This window comes from Oryzias latipes, chromosome 6 (genome assembly GCF_053564925.1).
Source record: "Oryzias latipes strain Hd-rR chromosome 6, Olatipes_Hd-rR_3.1".
Lineage (NCBI taxonomy): Eukaryota > Metazoa > Chordata > Actinopteri > Beloniformes > Adrianichthyidae > Oryzias > Oryzias latipes.
The window spans coordinates 19,904,421-19,926,897 of NC_136242.1; the positions used below are offsets into that span (position 1 = coordinate 19,904,421).

General features: G+C 41.8%; 1 protein-coding gene across 1 annotated transcript; it reads right to left on the reverse strand.

Annotated features, from left to right (window-relative positions):
- Window positions 1-250: 250 nt before the first annotated feature.
- Window positions 251-22,464, reverse strand: tbc1d2b (TBC1 domain family, member 2B). Its single transcript, XM_023955790.2, has 13 exons — window positions 21,986-22,464; window positions 21,337-21,487; window positions 14,550-14,724; window positions 10,490-10,644; window positions 10,169-10,404; window positions 9,041-9,460; window positions 8,859-8,969; window positions 8,516-8,712; window positions 7,132-7,626; window positions 6,929-7,046; window positions 6,667-6,852; window positions 3,020-3,141; window positions 251-1,869 (listed from the first exon to the last, which is right to left on the reverse strand). Exons 1-13 carry the CDS (start codon window positions 22,334-22,336, stop codon window positions 1,674-1,676), a joined length of 2,913 nt encoding a protein of 970 aa, XP_023811558.1. The 5' UTR covers window positions 22,337-22,464; the 3' UTR covers window positions 251-1,673.
- Between the last annotated feature and the right edge of the window lie 13 nt (window positions 22,465-22,477).

Here is a 22,477-nt window from a genome sequence, read left to right on the forward strand (position 1 = left end):
TTCTCTAACCGGGCTTGGAACCGGCAGAGGTAGAGAAGGGAACAGGGAGCAGCCTGGAGTCGAACCCGGGTTTCACGGACGGAAGGCGCCGCAAACCAGCACGAGCTAAACTGGCTAGCTTCTGCATAAACAGAGTATACTATTCTTAATAAATGAAATGAATAATGAAAAAAGTAAAAATAAAATACATGCAAAAGTGATCTGAATTGGAATTGTGCAATACACAGCAGAAAGAAAGACACAAAAGAAATGAGCTGTTTAAATGTAGCTTATTTCTTTCTTCTTTTTTTTTTTTAAGACAAAAAAATGGGAACTAAATGAAAAACTTCTCAGCATAGATGAACGCCTTGTATCCAAAACAATTCTATTGGCAGGTTTTGGTAAAACAGAGAGACCTGCCCTCACAAACATAAATGACATTCTCGTCCGTAACATAAACAGGAAACGTATGAAATCAGAGAAAAAGCAGCAGCAGAGAGGAGAGTGGCAGCTCTGTGTAAACATTTCAGCTCAAAGGGGAAACCTCAATTGGCAACATACAAGAGGGGTCATTTAAAAATAAACATTTCTCAACCTAAAACCTTTCACACTTTAGTCAGTCAGGAGGCATAAACAGGATTATTCCTGCTCCATTTAGGAAGAGATCAGGTTGCAAGTGCTAATTAATTACAAAACATGGCGGAGGAATGCGGAGTACCTGAACGAGAAGCTAAGTGATTTTTTTCAGATCACCAGCCTGTTGCCTGACAGACCTGAAACAGGGCTGTCAAACTCTACATATGTAAACAAATGTTGTACCGCCACACTGAGGACAAAAGGTGTTACTACACCCGTATTTTCATTTTTGAGCTCAGAAAACTTTTTTCATCCCACAATGGGGAAGTTATATTTCTCAGCATTTGGCACTTTTTTCTGCATGTAAACAAAAGGTGTATTAAATTTAAAGAATCTACAGGTTTGGCCTTAAAGTCTTAAGAAAATTCTATTTGAATAACCCTTGGAATATTTAAGCAAACTGTCCCCATGCAAATGTAGACACCGAGTGGTTTTGATCCCTTCAGATGCTTTTATCAGCACCAGTCAAACTGGATGCTGTGATGAGAAAATACTGGCCAAATTGTGACTTCTTTCCTTGTGAAATTTGAACACTTAGTTCAAATCAACAATACAAATTCCACTTTGTGATCTTTTGGCAACTTAACAATGATTTTGATTCACAATTTGTTGTTTTAAGTCATTTGTAATGTTTCAGCAGAGTTTTGACATCAGGATGACCTGTGAAAAAGATCGTTTCTTTTTTTTGTGCAAGAAAATTAAAGACTTAAAAAAATAGAGATTTAAGAAAAAACAGAATGAAAGTTATCCTTATAAAAATAAGAAAACTTTTAACAAGACTAAAAATAAAATCACAGCCATGATTTTAGAAATACTGATTCAGGTTTTTTTTTTAAGTACATTGAAGGTGGAAACATGAACAGACTCGTGCAGCAGAGAAACATAAAAAAAAAGGCAGGAATACTGATGTGATGTTACAGGGTTCTTTTTTCCAGCTCTGATGCAGAGACCAACTCCAGCAGCTTCCTGATGCAGGGCATCACCCGAATGTGGAAATGCTCTCTTTGTCTTCAATGTTAAGAAATGTAAAAATGAGTCAAATCCAAAACGACCAGAGTTCAGCTCTCCTCCTCGTCATCGCTGACGAAGCTCCGTCTGTCCTGGCTGGTCTCCCTCTCCTTGAGGAAGGTCTGCCGGATGGCTTCCAGCTCTGTCAACTCCAGACGGACCTTTTCCAAGTGAAAGGCGCGGCGGTTGTGGATCTGTTTCATTGGAAATGGGTTCATGCCCGCAAATGCAATGTTCATCAGCTTTCTGCAAACAGAAGCACAGGTTGTGGATATTTAATATTGGATTTATTCGCCTTTTAAAGACAACAGTCTTAAAACCACATGTTTATTATTGTAGTTTGCATTTATTTCTTCCCCTCCACATGTATCAACCCTGCATATTTTATTGAAAATGTCAACAAAATACCTCAGGACCCTAATGGTAAACAAAATACATCTGCAGACGTTTCCACAGTTTTTTTATACTTCCTCTTTTCATTTAAAAAAATATTTAGACATACACAAAAACATTTAGAAAACCTGCTGCCCAGATCTTGTTGTGAAACTACTGCCTTGCAGTAAATTCCCTGATTTATTGTGAAATTTCTAAACTTCCTCTGCCATGGCGTTCTTTGTATGGTTTAATCTGCTTTCTCATGATTGTCATCTTGCTGAGGATACGCCATACTAGGAAAACACAGTCATTGCTAAATGCTGTAATGGCGATGTAAATAGGATGTAAACAAACTCTTCTGGGTTTGAGGTTTTTGTCCAGCTGTCAGTTATGCACAGGGCTGCAAAAAGTCACGCAAACATTCATTGATGTGAAATAGTCATCCTTGTTTCTCCCTTCTTTGCATGCAAACAACTAAGGCCTGTTCTTGGGGGTTTATGACTTGCTTGGAAAGTCTTTATATTTTGATTCAGAAGATTTTTGGGGAAATTTCTCTGAGGTTAAACCAGAAGCAATATATCAACATCATTGCAGCAGTCAAATGTGGTGGTGGTGTTATAATGGTCTGGGTCTGTTTTGCTGCGTTGGGACTAATAAACAGAAAAACCCCGGCAGAGATAGGCTTCCATCGGTTCTTGACCAGCAAGTCCACCCCTTTAGAAGAACTGTGAGCTCAAAGTCTTGACACGAGTCGGATTAAGATGCTGTGACCTTAAAGTGGCGGTTTTTGCTCTGAAACCATTGAATGTGGCTGAAATAAATGGAGCAAAGTTTCTTTATCATTCCCGGTTATCTAAAAACCCTGGTATGCTATTTAGCACAAACCACGTATGTCAAAATATTTCGAACACATCGAAAAATCCTTATGTTTTTAGCCTGTTATGTGTGTGACAGGAAACGCCCATTTTAGATTAGCTGCAAAAACCAGCAAAAAAACAACAACAAACTGCTGCTTCTTTACCTTGAGTCCAGGATTGTGCGCGTGAAGTATCTAAGGTATTTGAAGGTGGCAGTGGAGTCGTGCAGCTTCAAAAACTCTTCCTCTTTGTACTTAAAGAGCGCCAGAGCAAATCGAAATATGATCTATGGACAAACAGAGGAGCAAATACCATGTTTAGACAAGAACCCAAATATCTGGAGTGAAGAGCAACATTTCTCTGATTATGATTCATACTTTTAGGTCAAAAGTCCAAACTTTGACCTTAAGGGTGAGACTTTGTTTTTTTTGTAATCCTTATTCATTAAAAGTGCTGAATAACCAAACTTAGTGACAAAAACATTAAAGCAAATTAATAAAAATGGTATGTGGCTCAACAGTGCAGTGATAAAAGTCAGGCAAGGAAAAAAATCCCTGAACTTTTCTTTGAGCGATATGGCGGGCGCGGAGCGAAATATTTTGAAAAATACATGGTCTTAGATAAAATTCTGGTACATTCTGGCAGCTAGTTATTCACTTCTTAATAAAGAAACTAAGACGAATTGGAGCCTCATGATTTGTCATTCAAACCCCTAGTTTGACTTGCCATTAAGGACTTGCTGGACCTAAAACCGAATTTGGAAAATTGCTAAAAGTAACACAATCCTACAATCTAAGATTTTCCTAAAAGCTGCAAAACATACAATTGCTAAAATATAGTAACATCAAAGCCCCAAATGGCAAAAAGAACACCTGTAACTATGATATTCCATGAAAGTACCTCATTTATTTGAACGACTTCTGCTTTAGAAATACTGTTTTCTCAAACTATAATTACATCAAAATATGGGATTTCCTTTAAACTATCTTTCTATAACATAATACATTATTCTTTAACACCAATATTTAGTAATCTGGGAAATATCAAAACAAACATACAAACAAAATTAAACATGGTAAACATTCTTTTTTAAGGGAGTGTGGATCCAAACCACCAAATACTTATAATTAATGTCAATAATGTTTTTGAGCAAAACTGAACTAAATCATGGTAATTAGGAAAGACAAATAAACTAGAGAAATGTATTCAAATGTTTCAGTTTTGATCAATGTCGTTGGTTATTCTGCAGTCAGATCAAGAAAAACTCACAAAAAGCGGACTGTATGTTACGCGCCGCATCACGCTGCATACAGTCCGTGTCGCGCAGCACCACCGCTGCAGTCAAGATTCGGCGATATATATATGCTGATCGTCCCGATGGGTTGAATAAAACATCAGTTCAGAGAAAAGTTCATTTCTCATCCGAAAGCAACTAAAACGTCCCGTCATTGGTCAATTAGGCCTGGAAGACGAAGACAAGATAGCCACGCCCATAGAGAAAGCGATTCCACGGAGAAATATAGCAAATAAAGTGAAAATTCGCCGATTTCAGATATTTTTTTCATTCGGAAAGCGATTTGTCCGTAAAGATCAGGGGCCTCATTTATAAACGTTGCGTACGCACAAAAGATGGCGCACGCCACTCTCTACGCAATAGTTGAGATTTATAAAAAGCAAACTTGACGGGAAAATGTGCGGTCCTCCACGCAAGCTCTGACCCAGGCGTACGCACAAAAACGGGTGAAATGAGAAACGGCGACGCCGTCGGCAGATGGAAGAAACATGTGAAAGTGAAAATGACAATACTGCCTCTCATAAACAACATGAAGACTTCACAAAGCAAGTCTTACAATTAACAGCCTACACGAACACCCGTTTGATCGATCAGCAGTGAAACAAACAAAAAAATCAAACGAAAATTACAACAGAAATTCAAATGAACACATATTTGCAAAAAGAAAAGTGAAATATGTTCTGCAATATTGGCATGTTGTGCAATTCATCCTCATAAATAATATAGTTAACAGAACGAAATAATGTACAAACTGATATTCCCGTCAATGTGTCCGTCTGGCGGAGCAGATATAGGTGCAGACAGACAGATGGATAGATAGAGATGCATTAATTGTCCACTAGGGAAAGTTGTTTTCATAGTAAAACATTTCTTCATAAGCTACAGAATTATGGTATTCATGCATATGCCTTTAGTTTGTTTTATTTTTGATAAAACAATGTATGGCGTATGTCTCGACCATTCAGAAAGTTACAAGAAATTACATTTGCGCTGATCAATTTCCCATTTCCACGTCGATTATTACCGACATCTGTAGCTTGTCAGATGCAATTAAATGTAGGGAAATAAAATGCCCCATCACAATGCGTAATGACGCACAATGGCTGATCTTGCGCTATTAGAAGATGTGGCAAATGGAAGAATTCGGAGTGAACGCATCTTTAGACAGCAAGGAGACTTGTTGGCAAACGAGGACGAGTGGCTTATGAGCCGGTTCCGACTTCCTCTGCGGGCTTTTGGGGGTGTGTCACCCGGTTCATCTGGCGCATCGGTGTCCCCCTGCGCCTCAGTCACCATTCCACTTAAAAGGGATTCCCCAATTATTGCCGCCAGTCTCTCATCAGGAGGGGTCAGCTCCGGTGTCTCCCCCCCCCCACACCCGTGGCAGACACGGGTGTGGGTGTGTGTGGGGTGGGGGGGGGGGGGGGGTCAGCGCTAGACGTTTTTTTGCCTTGACTTTGATGTCCGACCTTTTCTTTTTTATTTCGGCCACGGTCCGAGGTTTTGAGGCTGCAGCATTTACAGCATCTGCCGCCGTTTGCCGCTCACGTGCCTTTTTGGCATGAGTAATGCCCACACTGTGCCCTCCAAACAACATTATTCTCCTCTTTTCCACCTCGCCAACGATAACTTCTACTTCACATTGAGTGAAGTTACGTTTTTTTGATTTTCTCTCCGTGTTTGGCAAGGTTTCGCAATCAATGAATATTCATTTGTGGGCGTTTCACGGACTATTTATGGGCAACTATAGGCGTGTCATGAGGCCGCAAAAGCTGCGCAGCATTTAGAATTGGTTGTGATTTATTAAGGGAAAGATGCGTAGGATGTGCGTGCGCACGGTTTTATAACTCCGAATATTTCTGTGCGTACGCACGTCCTATGTTTCATCCGTACGCCACTTCTGACGCAAATCCTACGCAAAGTTTTATAAATGAGGCCCCAGGTCTTTATTTCACGGAAGATACGATTGGTTTGCTCAAAAACCCGGATTTCCGGGAATTCCCGAAATACTTTCATCACTGACAGTAGCACAAAAAAGACAAATTTTCTTTAATATATACCACTAGAAAAAAGCAGAAGTCAGTTCAGTGACTTAAATGAAAACTTCAACTTCTTGAGTTTTATGATTTTCCATAATAGATTTGAAATATGTTTTCTTAAAACCAACAATACCAGTTAAACAAAAATGCTTTAATAAAAAGGTAACAAGTCAGTCATTTCCACTGTCTTGACTGCAGCTCAACTAAAAAAGATGAAAGATCATTCCTTCATAATCTCACAAAAATATTTATAACCATTTTAGCAGCTGTTTTTAGCAAAAGGGGAATTTATTTTATTTGTTTAGATTTTGTTTGTTTTTGACCTGTGAAATAGAGAAAAACCAAAAACAACATAATTTGAAATTTCCTAATATTTGAAACAAATCTATTCAAAATGTAAAAGCAAAGTGTCTGCTTGGCTGGGGCCGAAAGGGGAACAACAAAGTGCCATTATCCCACTTTTCCCCCTGATTTTTACCTTTGGTCCTTCAAACAAAAAGGCATCCCAGATCTTGAAGAGGATGTCGCTCACCACACTGTCCACAAACACCACCAGAAACCAGTTAAAGGTGATGAGGGAGAAATCCACCATTTGCTGCTCAAAGTGGGCGTGGAGACGTGGCAGCTTCTCGCTCATCAGGTCTTTAAACACTCGCTGGTCCACCTGTACAGACAGACCACAATGACTTTAGATCTTAGTGGTCCTTGATGGGATCCTCAGTCTGGCATCTGTTACTGACCTGGGAGCCCAACAGGGTCTTGGTGTAATAGTCTCTTGGCATAAAAACTTCCACGATGGCCACCAGGGCCCAGAAAGCATCCTCTTGATCTAAGTAGAGCAAAGTAATGGCTGCTAGCCTGAAAAAATAATGAAGTATGATAAAAAGTGAGGATTTATAAGCACAAAAAATAGAATAAGTGAACTTTAGAACTATTTGAGTACCTGTTCAGGCCCTGACAGTAACCAATGTCTGGATTCCTCCAGGAGAAAGCCACCAGAACATTCCTGAGCTTCTGGATACCGGCCGCACTCGGTGAGGCGTAGTGCTTGTTGTTGGGCAGAGTACGCAGCAAGTCCAGCTCAATCTGCTTGGAGGCCGGGTTGGGCTTTTCTCGTGCCACATTCAGCAAAGTCTCATAATAGTCTGGAGCCAAGTGGTCCCGAAACTTCTTGACATGGAAGGAGACGCACCAGCGCCACACTTTGGAGCGGTGCTCGTGGGGCACGCCGCAGCGGATCAGGCTCTTTAACTCAGGGGAACGCACCAGGTCTCGGTTCATCGTGCTGGCCAAGAAGTTCTCCCACTTGACCCCGACAGACACCTCCTGATCCGTCATGGACAGTGACTTCAGCTCCAAGGCTCTCACCTTTGCAACAAGCCTCTCCTCCTCTTCCTCCTCCTCAGGGACCGTCTTGAAGCCATAAATATCATATTCACTGCAAAAATGTAAAGCAAGATGAAGACCTTTCAAGTGTCTGAAGCTCATTTATTTTTCATTTTGATTTGAAATGGTTTATTTCAAGCAATCAAATAAGAATAATACACAAAAACAATACAATCATCAGTTATTCATTCATACAAAGACGTATCAAACTTAGGATAATTAGACATATTAATAAATATTGCTTGAAAGGGAGTGGAAGGAAGCGAACTTATATAATCCCACCCCAAGTTATTACATGACTTATTATCCGACAGGATAATAACAGACAGGATTAAGAATCCTGAAGTATCAATAAAGAACATGACAAAAATGAATTCCTTAAAATAATGTATAAAAAATATCTATTTTAGAAATCAACATTGCAAATGCAAATCAGTTATCAAAAATATATGCAGATTATGTTAATTATAAAAATCATATATATGATTAAAATAAATAATACTATATCAGTAAAATAAACATAACACTGATTCAAAAATCTTTATAGCAAAAATTGATCAAGTATCAAAAGTTAAAATATGTGCAAAACTTTGTTTCATTAGGAAAAATCATGAATCAATTTTTTTTTTGAGCAAGTTAAGTAATATCAATATTTAGAACGTGTCAACAAAACCAGCCAATTCTTTGAATTCTTTCTATTTAGGATTGCTTTTTTTAATTTTAGAAAACATATTCAAGCCACAAAATATGAGCCTGAACTTGCTCAAGGTGGTAAATAGAGACATCAAGCCCTGGAGCAAGATTTTCCAGTTAAATATAACAGACGGTTGCTGTTTATTAAGGAAAACAGGTCTTGTGACTTCAGTGTTTTTGGATCTGATGTTGTTTAGGTTTCAAATGACCTGAAATCTCCTTCACAGCTATCTGGTGGAGTTTGTTACCTGACAGTGTTTGGCTTGAAGATGGGATGATCCTGCTGGTCTGGGCTCTCCACCTGCAGTGCGTCCTCCAACAGCCTGGAGATGACCTCGCTGGCGGGGTTCTGCTCTTGTGTCGAACACACTGGGTTCTTCACCTCTTGAAGCAAAACCAAATATTTACTCTCCACCTGACACAGCCTGGCCTCCAGAGCCGTGCACTGCAGCAAAGAAGAAAAAGAACAGTTCTTAGGTTTGTGGAGCCTCAGAATAGTTCAACAATGGACTTCCCCTTATGCCAGTCAAACTTCCTGCTTCTTTTACCACAATGGCAAAGCACCATTAGAAAGCACAAACAAGACAGCACCTTTGCTTCGAAAGCTTTCTCTCGGCTCTCTGCGTTTCTGCGTAACACCGTCAGCTCCAGGATCTCTTTGTTCAGAAACTTGTTCTGGGATTTGTAACCTTGAAGACTGTCCTGTAAATGAAGAAACAGAAAGTGTGAAAACTGATTTTATTAGAGGTCGGAGCAGCTTCATAAAGGCGCACCTTGAGGACACCCAGCTCCTGCTGGTCTTTGTGAGGCTGTGGTGAACCGGATCCGTTTGTGTTTCCGGTCGGCGTTGAGCTTTCTTGCGACAGCTTCATGATCATCTCATCTTTAGCCTGGATGGTCTCCATGAGCATCCCCAGCTGGTCGTTCATCTCGCCCACCTTGATTTTCAGGGCCTTCAGCTCTTGCTGCAGGCTCTCCTTCTCCAGGGAGAGACGCTCCATGTGGCCGCACAGGGCTGGAATCTGTTCATCTCGTTCCTGAAGCCGGGCCTCCAGCTGAGCAGCTTCCTCCTGTGTCAGAGCCGATGGCTGGCTTTGCTCAGTGGCTGCGTTTGGGTCTGGGGCCCGGGAGCAAACTGGAAGTCTCTCACACTGCGATGTTCTCAAAGTCTGTTGGAGAAGCCTGACCATCTCCTGAAAAAAAGAGATTCAAAGTAATACAGTTAGACAGTCAGTTAACATGTTTTCTATGTCCCAGCTGGACTTTATAAAACTCTGCTTGTGCTTGGAACTGAACGCTTGAACATTTGCATCAATGGGCACTGGGTTTACTCCTCTCAGAACCAAATCTTTGTCATGGGGAAGTATTTGGGTCACTGTTTTTTATATTATACATTATTGTGTGCATTATAGTTCTGTCAGTCCCACTCTGATCATCTTTTGGTCTATTGTAAAAGTGTTCCCAGTGCTCTTTTAATTATGATTATATCATTTCTAGGACTTAGTTTTTTTGGTGGGACGCCAAACCTATCTTCTATGTCACAAATACGCTCTTTTTTCCGATGGCCGTCTGCTCTGGAATCACAGCAATTTGAATGAAGAAATACAGAAATGTGCAGTTGTAAGCCTAATTTTAATTCTATATGTAGACAGTCTTAAGAAAAAGGCCACAAGAGCATACTAAAAACAACAAAACACAACTTTTAGGTACTGCCCTTCCTCTCAGTCGATCCCTAAATTCTGCTCCACACTTACAGTGTCTTGGTTTTAAACCCAGGGTTTCCAATACAAACACTTGCTAAGTCCACTAAATTAGTGAAATATCTGATTTACTATTACTACCATTGCAGAGTTCTGATCATTTTATCTTTTCAGTAACAGAATTTAGAGAAAAAACTTCACCTTCTGTGCGACCAGCTCCTCTTGGAGTCTCAGCTGTTCCTGCTGCATCTGGTTTAGTTCCACCTGCAGGTTCTGGAGGCAGAGCTGCAAATCCAAAGGTTTGCTGCCGTTGCATTCCACTGGCGAGTGGTCGGGGCTACGCGCCTCGTTGCGACCAAACCTCCCAGGAGCCATTAGGTCTCGAAGCAGAGGCCTCTTAGACCGCGTGGAGCTGCGTCCAAAGTCAAAAGTGAAACCTGATCCAAAAGAATTAGAGAGGAGAAAAAGCGTGTCTGAGGAATGCAAGCGGTGAACTCTGGCCAGAGGGAAAGCAGCACTTACGCCTGTGTGTATCTGGCTGATGTTTATGCTCAGAGAAGTCCTTGGGTGGAGCGTCCAACATCTCCCAGTCCTCCGTGGCGTTGCTGTTGCCGGTGTAAAACACGCTGCGTCTGTGATCGGCGAGTCTGCCGGGTCGCAGGTAAGACATGGAGTTCCTGAAACAGAAGCAAGTTAAATTCACATAGAGCAACCTGATGCGCCATACCTTCTTGGAACCAAAACACTGCATCACTCGCCAAGAAAGCCCAACAACGCCTGTACTTCCTCCGCAAACTGAAGAGGGCCAGAGCTCCTCCCCCCATCATGCAGACCTTCTACAGGGGGGCCATCGAGAGCATCCTGACCAGCTGCATCACCGTGTGGTACGGAGCCTGCAACGCGTCCTGCCGGAAGACTCTGCAGCACATTGTGAGAACAGCTGAGAAGATCGTTGGTGTCCCTCTTACTGGCCTCTCGGACATTTACCGCTTCCGCCTCACCCGCAAAGCCATCAGGATTGCAGGGGACCCCTCACACCCATCCCAGAGACACTTCAACCTGCTGCCATCAGGGAGGAGGCTGCAAAGTCTGCAGGCCAGAACCAGCAGACTAAAAGACAGTTTCCTCCATCAGGCGATAAGGACACTCAACTCCCTCCCTGCCCTCCCCCCTCTGGCCCCTCCACTCCGTCCTACAAGCTTATTATTGCTGTCTTTTTATCTATTTTTTAAGTCGTTTATTTATTGATTTTTTATATGCTGCTTGCACTGTGGGGTGAGAGGAAAGCAATTTCATCTGTGCTGTACGTCTTTATGGATGCAGTACATTTGACAATAAAGCCGACTTTGACTTGACTTTGACCTTTTTTAAATAGGCCGGGCGACGAACAACTGTTGTGGACTCCTCCTTTTTACTACATCTTTATAAAATACTAAGCTCTCAATGGAGAACATAAAAAAAAACATTTTTAATCTACTTTGAGTTTAAAATCAATTAGACCGCCTACTGTGTTAGCTTAGTTTTAGAATCATTTGTTTTTTTGTGCTTAATATTGTGGAAAATGATGTTTCAAAAACAGTACCAAAAAGCTTTCTAGCCCCAGGACTAACTTGGGAGACATGGAAAAGTTTCATTTGTCATCCAGTATTGAATGTGGCGACACTTCCACTTTTCCAAGTTTCTGATGAAAACAAGCAACAACAACCGTCAGAACACTGAAAAAAAGCACAAAACCCCCAAAAAATTCAACCAAATTTGTAAGCAAATTCGACAACAGTTGCAACTTACAACTTCAACAAAGGGAGCAAAATTTAAAATGAATGCATTTGTGAAAATTACAGGTTTCTTAAATAGAGTGTTGCCTAATTTATTGCAGTAGTATTCTAAAAATAACTTGCAATTGGTGAAAGCCACAAAGTAGTCGTCTTTATCTTTTACAATTAATATAGATGTTTTAATTGTTGTAATTTTTTAGGTTTATTTTTAGTTTTACCTACCAACTGATGTTTTTAAAATAGCTATAGTAACAAATTATTTTCCCCTTTATGGGATCGATCAATAAAGTTTTTTTCTATTCCAGGATGTAAAATCACTGGCTATATACTTTCTACACTTTTCTCAGACAAACATGAACATTTTCACAATATCCTCTCTCATTTAAGTTCTCAGAATTCAAACCTTTGCAGAAAAATAAATCCAGTTTTATAGAATGAAAAAGATCTGATCGCGATCAAAGATTTATTTAAAATGAATGCATTTGTGCAGTAGACATGGCAAGGAGGAGATTACTCTGTGGACTCTGTAGGTGAGAGGAGGATGCTGACCAAGCTATCCAGCATCCGAAACAACCCCTCCCATCATCTGTGTGTGACGGTTAGGACCATGAGTAGCTCATTCAGCTGAAGACTGCTGCACCCCCCGTGCAAAGAGGAACGGTACCAGAGGTCCTTCGTCCCAACAGCAGTCAGGCTACACAACAACACGGTCTAAGACTGCTGAAACCGCTGCTGCTATTTTTACCACTTTACACCCCCCCAAAATCAGCTAAACAGCGTGACGGGAAAAGGTGAAATGCAATATAGCGAGGAGCACTGTATATATTTAACCCTTGTGTGGTGTTCATATTGTTGTTACTCAGCCAGTGTTCGTGGGTCTGGTGGACCCGTTGCACGTTGTGGTTTTTAATGCCTCACAATCAAACACTTTGATGTTAAAATACTCGACAGATGTTTACCTCATCCAATTACAATCAGTATATTTGGTTAATATTTGCCCTTTACCTTTGTTAGATCACATTCATAACTCATTATCTAAAACGTGATAAAGAAAATCAATTAAAATCAAGATATGAGTGGAAACAAATTTTCAAGTGAAGCAAGGGTTTTTCAAAACTACTGACTTTTATTTATTTGAACACAGAAACTGAACCCATTCAGGTGCACAACACAAGCTGAACACAGAGTAAACCTATTAGTCAAGACAACACATCAGCCCCATTGAACACATGGCCTTTTAGCCACTAGCCTGTACAACACATGGTCCTGGCTGCTGACGGCCTGGTCCTGTGGCTGGGTGCTGATGGCTTCGTTTTGGAACTGGCTGATGCTCAATCAAATGGTAAATGGTAAATTGCGTATATTTATATAGCGCCTTTCTTCCTACAAGGACAAAACCCTTTACAGTCACAGACCCATTCACCCAGTCACACACACATTCACTCACACATTCAGACACTGGTGGCGGCTCCACTGCCAAACACAGGCGCCCGCCTACCACCAGAGGCAAGGTGGGGTTCAGAGTCTTGCCCAAGGACACTTCGACTCATGGGTGTGCAAGGCGGGAATCGAACCTGCAATATTACGATCATGGGTCGACCGCCCTACCGCTGCACCACGGCCGCCCCAATCTAATCATCTTCTTCAGAGTCAATGTCAAGACTCTGAATTTTCAGAAATGTGATCCTCTAATTCTGAAATCTCCTCTTCTGAATCGTCTCCCTCTTCATCATCCTCAAAAAGTCTCTCTCTTCTAAAATCAATTCCAGGGCCCTCTGCGCAGAAAGTCTTTTGGCCATTTTGATCAGTTGTGATAAGAAACCACACTGGCAAAGCTATATTTATAGTGTCCCGCCTCCAATTTGTAGCCGATAAAGATTGAGATATTAAAGATTCCCGCAAGAAAGTCAAATGGTCAAATGTGTGGGAGAAAGAGAGCAGACAGAGTTGATGCTTGAATTATTCTAACAATGTTGCAACCTTGTGCGGGAACCGCAGGTGCAGAAACAGAACTCACATTTACAGTGAATCTTTCTCTCTCTGCCACTCTCTCTCTCTCTTTCTCACTGGTCACACACACACACACCCACACACACACAGCAGGCCCAGACAGGTGGAGGACAGAGTGTAGGTACATAAAACATCAATTTCCACCCTTCTATTAGCCCCGGGTCCAGTGGACCCGAACATCTTATATGTAATAGAAATGTGTTGGGGGGGTATACGGTGTGTGGTCATTAAAAATGTGTTCTGATATATGTTCTTCACAGAAAATGAGCCAAGGCCAGTGAGTCTGAGTTTGAAAAATTAATTAATTGTATCATTTTTCTTTTGATAAAAAATGAAAACGGGTCCCACAGACCCGAACACCACATAAGGGTTAAAGTTTCATTTTATTTCAAAAGAAAAGAAACTTGGATGGATGATTACATTATGAGCTTGCACATTAATGCTACATTTCTAAGACCGTAAGGTGCAATATCAATGAACAAAACACAGCGCAGATTATAAAGGGCATTCAGCAATCCAAATAGATATGACTACAATGCCCATAATACATAGGGGCCAAAAGAAAGGTGGTTGATCAGATAAAAGTTCTGTGTTTTCCAAGAAGCTGCTGTTATATATGTGCTTCTCTTATCTGCAATAATCCGTCTTTGCAGACTAGTGAGCAACACAACAGATAAGTCAAATTCTATTCATAACAACTCTCACATTGTTTTCAGTTGTAACACAAAATGCAGAACCATACTCTCACTTTTTCACTTCATTTTGTTAAAGCACAGTACGTATCACTCTGCCTTTACCTGAGTTCTGTCCCCAGGTTTTTCAGGGAGAAGTTGAGGTTGCTGTTGCCCGCAGCAGACGGCCCTCTGGCCAAGTGGAGCCCGACAAGATCTTCCACACCGATCTCCGTTTCCATGGCGAAGTCACTGCGGACTTTTTCCATGCCCTCACCGAGATGCTCAAAGACCGGCGCGTCTACAACACAGCAACGAGTTTGTTAGGAAATTATGTCAAAATACCACAGGAGCTTGACTTAAGGGAAATGGTGTGAGCCTAAATGACTTCAAAAATGGCAGGAAGTAACCTTTGGGTTAAAAAAAAAACATTTACAAGAAGGAGAATCCCCTCATTGCAAAAGATCAAGCTTTTGTAAGTCAGAGAGAACACAAAGAATGTCAAAAAAAAAATGTTAAAGGTACACACTGCAAACGTAGCAACTCAGCGTACAACAATAGACACATTTAATGACCAAAAGTCAAAAGATGAAACATATGCAGCTCTTTATTTTAATCAGAAAATTTAAAAATTACATTCTTTTGTACAGCTGGATGAAAAAACTTTAAGTTCTTTCTTTTCATGTGTCAATACAAACAAATGTGCGTGTTCAAAAACACAAATACTTGTGTTATCACTGCTCATCACTGCCACTATACGGGTATTTAGTCTAAATTTCTGACCTCCCTTTTGATAAGCCTTCAGAAACATCTCTGGACCGTGGAAGAGCGGCAATTCCATCTAGGAATTTTCCCAACCAGATGTTTCTGGATAATTTTATTCTTTCAAAACATCTGTCTAAGAAAACATAAAAAAGGTTTCCTTATGCAGAAAACCCACAGAGAGTGAAAAGATGCCTTTCAGTTCATATAGACAGGTCCAACTAAAGTAAGACATGGTTGATTTCTTTTTGAAAATATGTTTTGATCAAGAAATGAGTCAGACATTAAGAATGGAAAAAAAAAACACTGTTAGGATTGGAGCCAACCAGCACTGACTGCACTTCTGACTGCACTTACAACAGCAGAGCCTTCAGACCAAACAACCTCTATCTGTTTGCGATTACACGTCAGTTTGCTTGCACAGTGAATACGAGATGTCGGGTCAAATGTACAGCTCAATGAAAAAAGAAGAGAGAAAAAAGTCAGAGGGCAAAAGTCCCTGTTTGTGACCCTTTGGCTGATCGTTGTGAAAAATGTAGCCACTATCAGCTTTTAAAAAAGTAGTCAGTGACGAAGTAGCGTCACAGGTTGCAGGACAGAGCCTGAACACCAGCCTCCATTGTTTGTTAGTCTCTTTTCTCCCAGCCCAGCAGCAGTTTATGGTTTTCACAGAACACACCCAGGCAAACAAATCATTCACATTTACCACAACTTAATATCCAAATTTTGTGTACTTCTAAGGGTGCACACTTAGTTTTAAATAGAATCTTACTCACATCTAAGTTACCTCCACAAACATCCAAACCAGAGCATTGTACACATCAGCATACACATTCACAGGAAACAGGAAGTGACTTTATGTCAGAATTTTTTTTTTGTTGCTTTGTTTCCCTCTGTCCGATTGATTTTGTTTCAAACCTATTTCTGTATTTCATTTGTTACTATATTTTTTAGTTAAATATCTGTAATTTTGGAGTTATGTTTAAGAATCCTCCTGGTTGCAAAGCAGGAATGTCTTTTAAAGAAGTGTGTGGTTAATTGGCCTGTGGGTGGGGCTAAACCTTTGTAACGAGTGAACTTTTCCCAGTTGAGAGAAAGCAGTCTTGGTGTCAGTGGTGCCAACAGGCTCACTCAGAATCAGCTGTATTCTTTCTTTGATTTTTTTTGGGGGGGAACAATAGAATCCAATTGTTTGATCTTTGGAGTCTGCTGGCTCAGTCATCTTATTTCCAAGTGTTTTATTTCTTCACTGCTAAGAAGAATCCCTTCACATGTGGCGTCAGAAGTGGGATTAGATGGCCAGTCGTGGAGGTAAACACTCTGCAATGTGGAGGAGTGAACTTTGTACCCAGGAGAAACTGCTGGAAGGAGATCTACAAGCCACTCCACACCAGGGTGAGACCTCCGAATGTGTGCTGCCCAATTCATCTACTTCATCGTCGGAGGGAGAGGGGCGCCCAAAGCCCAAATCTGTCTCATCAGGTGCTGCAGGTGGGGAGCTGATTAACCTGGTTAATGACTTTCTGGAAGCACAGCAGCACAGAGAGGAGGGGGTTCTGGAGGAACGGTGACACCTGATGATATCCCTTCAGCCCCAACCAGATGCACCATTAACATCACAACAAGCGGGGGGTGTCAGTCCAAGACCAGTGAGTGCCAGCAGTGTGAGAGGATTTACCTACCCCAGCCACACAGCAGTCCCAGAGGTCAGTTGAGGCCTCACCTCAGTATTCAGACAATGAAAACAGGGGATCAGACAGACGATTTAACACTGAGGCCAAAATACGTCCTTTTCAATCAGGTGAAAACATTCAGAACTATTTACTGCGTTTTAGGCGCATTGCAAAAACTTGGAGGTTGATAGAGGTTGAGTGGGCCTGCAGATTCATCCCACTACTGCCAGGAAAGGCATTGGAGGCCTACACAGCTATGGATGAGGAAAAAGCAGACTCGTATACCGACCTTAAAGCTGCTTTGTTGGAAAAAAAACTTAATAGCCAGCACTGAGCATCTTAAATACACTTTTACAATAGTGTTCATACTGGACTGTCGCTACTTGATACTAGCACATGTACCTACAGCGGAGGAGGATCGGTGTGAAATGTCAAAGCCGCACAAATATTGCGAATCCTGTTTCTTTCACAGCTCGATTTTAATATTTGAAAGACTTGGTGTCATAAAATTCCGCCCTGGGACAAACCACAATTATTCATTTCTCCTCCATGATCGATTTTAGAACAAGTGGAGCTTCTGTGTATTAAGGATTACCCAAACGCCACTATCAAATCAGAGTCCCAGGTTGGTCCAAGTTCGACGTGCATAGTGACGCGCGATTGCGAAACTTTTAGACATGTAAGCCTGACCCGCATATTTTGGCGTGTTTCCATAGAGTTTTGGAAGTGGTTGCCTGAACAGACGTTGCTGAGGGCGGTGTGACTGTAGCTTAAGCTTTACAAGAAAGATAGAGACTTAAATCTAGTTTCAAACAATTTTTCGCCCTACCATCATTATGGGGGTGTGAAATGGGGCAGAATTACTATAAACCCCAGACTATTATTTAATCTGTGGCATTGAAATTGTGTACAATTAATGTTTAAAGGGAATCTTTTTACTGAACAGTGATGGACACCCCACACAGGCATTTGGGTGGGGTTAGATGAGACTTCTCACCAAATGCTTATAATAGTGATCTTTAAAAGAGTGCTTTTTATATTTTCACAAGCTATGGAATAAAGAGTTCCTCCATAGGAAATAATGTGTTTTGGTGCATCTGATGTTTTGACGTCCTTTTCCTGCAGCATCTTTAAGTTTTTCTAAGCAAACAGTTAATGTGAAACACATTTGGAACCAAATGTTATTTTCTAAAATCGGGAGTTGCTGTCTCAAACCTATTTTCTTTCCTTCACCCAAGTCACCCTGCATACCTGAGGCTATCTTCTTTTATTGCTTAGATGAGTTTTTGCAAGATAAGCTGTTTTTTGTGCGTCTATCTTGGCTTCCTTGGTTGGAGGAGACAGGCTTTGTGTTGTGTCCCGCTCAGGCCTTAAGGAATGCTCACACGCACCAACTTTAAGAGGGATTGTTTGGTTTGTTTTGGTCCTGTTTCACAGACTCATTTTTGGTAAATACTTACCTTAATCTGTGGAGTTCAACTCTAGGACTCAAAAAAGCCTTAAAGACCCTTTCTGATAAAAAATAAATAAATGTTTTTGCTGTTTTTAACATTATCTTGTGACATTGTTTTGATGATGGAGGACATATATAAAGAAAATTAAGCTTAAAACTGAATTTGTGACTATTTCGTGATTCAAATTGTAAATCAGGAGCAGAAATCACTGCTGGCTGGGCGGGACACAAGCTTCTTGCTCCGCTCCAAATAGATCCGTGTATTTTAAGGTTTTCCTCGTCTGAGCTGGTATCTGGGCCAAAACTGTACGGCTGGATAGCTCCAATATTGCTTGTTGTTGTTGCACCGGTAATGTTAGTTTGGGGGGGTGTGAACTAGCAGGAAAATATGTAAACAAAGCAATGTAGAGAGGAAGGGGAGCGGGGTCGCAGTGCACCAACGGTCCTGCCCACAACTCAGGTGAATTTCTGATGAACTACTGCAGGAACTATGTCCTAGAAAATGACAGGTTTTAAGTATTGGGCTAAAAAACAAAAAAAACTATTGTTGCACCGGTAATGTTAGTTTGGGGGGGTGTAAGCTAGCAGGAAAGCATGTAAACAGAGAGCTCTCAGCAATGTGGAGGTTTTAAGTATTGGGCTAAAAACTGCACCATCATAATTAAAAGACCACTGTAAATGCTTTTGAAATGGACCAATAGCCGCGGTTACATGGGCAGAATATCTTGATCGGATCAATGGTCGGGTTAAAATTCACCCGTGCACATGGGCACAGAAAACCTTTTTCCGATTAGAACAAACGTTCCCATGGCTCACGCTTTCGTTCGGAATGAATAATCTGGGCATGCGCACTGTGCAGTAGTGTAAAATCACCCGGATGCGGAACTAGATCCCGTTGTAAACAAACCGCTGCCACAGAGAGACAGCATGTGCTGCAGCTCCGTAATACGAGACGACCTTTCAAACGTGCTTTTATTAATGTCATGAATATTATGAAGCGCCTGTTCGCTCATCGTTATATTTAATCTGTGTGGTCAGTGCTGTTTTGTGAATGAAACAGCTGGAAGAAGGCTGAGGACAGGCTAACACGGGCTAACAACGTTAGCCTTGATGGACACGAGAATCCAGGACCGTGCGACAAACGCAGCAATCTGCATATTAGCGCACATAAATGTCTGGAAATAACAGCAGCCTTTATTTTGTCGGGACACAACTGGAAACACAAATCCACGTGAAACCCCGCGACATTTATTTCTGCTCTGATTTCTGCTCTGAAAAGTTCACACAGACCGCCCCAACCAAAGCCACTCTGAGCTAGCGGCCGGAGCTCAGTCTGTTCGAACACCGTTCCTCCTGAGTCCTGCAGCCGCTAACCCAGAGCGGCGGCGCGGCTCGCAGTCTGGATTCTCCCACACATAAAAAAACGCACACGTAACAAAGCATCCTCCCCCCTCGGACACAAAATTATTAATCCAGCTCCTCTGTTCACTCGGGTGCCAGTGGACCGAGTGAGCGTCGGGGGGTACGAAGCGCCCCTTCCCCGCATTCCCTTCGTAAGGGGTGTAAGAGAGGGGAGAGCCAGCGGGGCGAGAGCGGAGCGGCGCTTTTCACGGGGCGTCCGCAGAGCTGGACGGTCCTGTATGAGCTTTCTCACAGCCAAACACCGTCTATGCGTGACGTAAACCAGAGCAGTAGTGACACACGATCGGAATGACCGTTTACATGCTCCACGATCGGATAAACGATCGGTATAACCCACCTATCTCAATCGGAAAGAAATTCTGATCCGAATGAGTCTGACCGGGGCAGAGTATTCCGAACGGCGCGTTTACATGACGCATTTTCTTTCCGATCAGGCGTTCATTCCGATTACTTTTGCCCATGTAAACGCGGCTAATGATGATCCAAGTAGGTTTTTAAACAGGAATTAGGTGTGAAGTTTTCCCTTAACCCTAATTTTTTAAGCTTGAAAACCTCCAAAATATATACATATAAAATGAACTACACCATATAATGTATGTTGATATTAACTGAATATTACAAAAACTTGTCCCTTAATGTGTTTAACATAAGCTCTTCATTTTAAGCCTTCATCTGAAAAACTCTTCCTCATGCTCTTTGTAGTGTCAACTGAGCCTTTCTGAATTAACATTTATTTGGTGTCAACTAGAGATGCCACAATTCTGAACCGAAACCAACCAGTTTGTTGCATCATTGAACCAAGTCGTGAGAAAAATAAACTGTTGCATCCCTACTGCATGCTAGTGTGTTTACTATGAAAGTGTCAAACAGGTTTTGTTCTGAATTTAAGAACGTATTACTTAATGTTTTATTACATTACACCAGGCTTAAGGCTTTTGTCCCTCATTTGCGTACTGGCTGATTTAAAAATTTTGGGGGTTTGTTATGGTTTTGTAAAAAAACACAACAAAAAAAACCTATATCAAACCGAAACAAAACTGTGACCCAAAAGGCGGCGTTTGTACCAAATCATTAAAAAAAAAAAACTATTGAAAGGAGTGTAATGATTCATTTTACCAAAGACTCAATTCACATCATAATTTGTGGTTGCTGATCCGATTCATAGTCAATATTAATTAATCTGATTCGATCCAATTCACTGACCTAAAATTGATCCAATCAAGCCAAAAATGTAACTAGTGTAACTTAATTTAGAGTTTTTCCACACATTCGACTGGAATGATGGCTTGATGCTTTTTTACTACACGCATGCTCGTTTTTACGTTATAGTAAAATAAACCTACCGTGTCTCAATCCAAAGGGTATTTTCCAATATTAACAATCGATTTATTTCATTTTGAAACAATGTTATAATATTATAGGTTGATTTTAACCCGGACAGATTGATTTGGTTGGATCGTAGTAATATAAACCAATGAAGTCAATTCATCGTTGCACACTTATGTATGGTTGCATCCCTAGTGTCAACAGAAGTTTACTTCCATATGGAACAGGGAATGAGATGGAGCAGTGTGTCACAAATGTACAATTCTTGGGTCCCTACCGTTATCTTTGCCTACAAGGCCGGTGAGGGGAAATGCCGTAGTCGGGGAGCTCCAACTGTCTCTATGGCCGCTGCCTCGAGCATTGCTGAACTCCCAGCGTTTCTGCTGCAGCTGCTGGAGCCAGTAGTTCATCAATTGTCGGCTAGGGGCCTAAAAAAAAGTGCACCAAAAAATAACTTAAGGTCATTCACCTACAGACAGAACGTCACCTTTTCAGAGTTTCAGTTCAATTGTTTTTTTTCTCCACTGAATTTCTACGGAGGCGAGTCACAGCAGTGAGCACAGATTTCAGTTGCAGCCTTGGGCTGGACAAGCCGTTGGGGCATTGCCCAGTGACACCATCTGCTGAGGAGTGGGGCCACCACCTGGGGATGTCACATGACTTCAGCAGCGTCACGTGAGCGCCTGTGACTGTCTACACCTACACCTCACCCCAGCCTAAACACAAACAGCGCGTGCACAGTAACCTGCTAACTAAACCCCTCGAGGTCAAAACTGATGTTAGCTTTACAGTTTAGTGCAAAGAAAAACAGAAGTGCTCCAAAGGGCGTGCCTGCTGCCCTGCTACTAGTGTTACAAACACAGGGACTGAGGGAGGAAGCAAACTGATGACAGAAAGCTGAAAAGTTTTTTTTCTTCTTCGTTTACCTTCAAGAGGAACTCTTTCTCGGCGGTGCAGACCGAAAACTGACCCTCCTCTCCCTCCACGTTGTAGCTGAAGTACGCATCGCCTATTTCGATGTGTCCAAGCGGCAATGCATCCTGGGGAGTTTTGAAGTAATACAAGTAACATTTTCTCGGGTCGTACACGAACCACCGCGGCTTGAAACCCCTCAGGGGTCCCTTGCCGGACAGTTTGCTCAAGTATCCGCAGAGTCTGGAGGCCTGCTCCTGCTTCCCGCCTTCTTCTATGATCTCGGCCTCATCTAGAGACTTGAAGGGAACGAGCCGGGGGTCCGAGCAGACGTTTGCCTCGCCGCCATCCTCCACTTCGTGCATCTTTCCTCGAAGTTGCGTTGTGCAGCGCGGCGGATGCCCACTCCTGTTTTCGTCCACATGACCGCCTTCCTTCTGACTCGAGGGCTGATGGGAAATTGAGTCAAATTGGAGGTGAGTGTTACGAAAGAGAGCCGCTAGGTG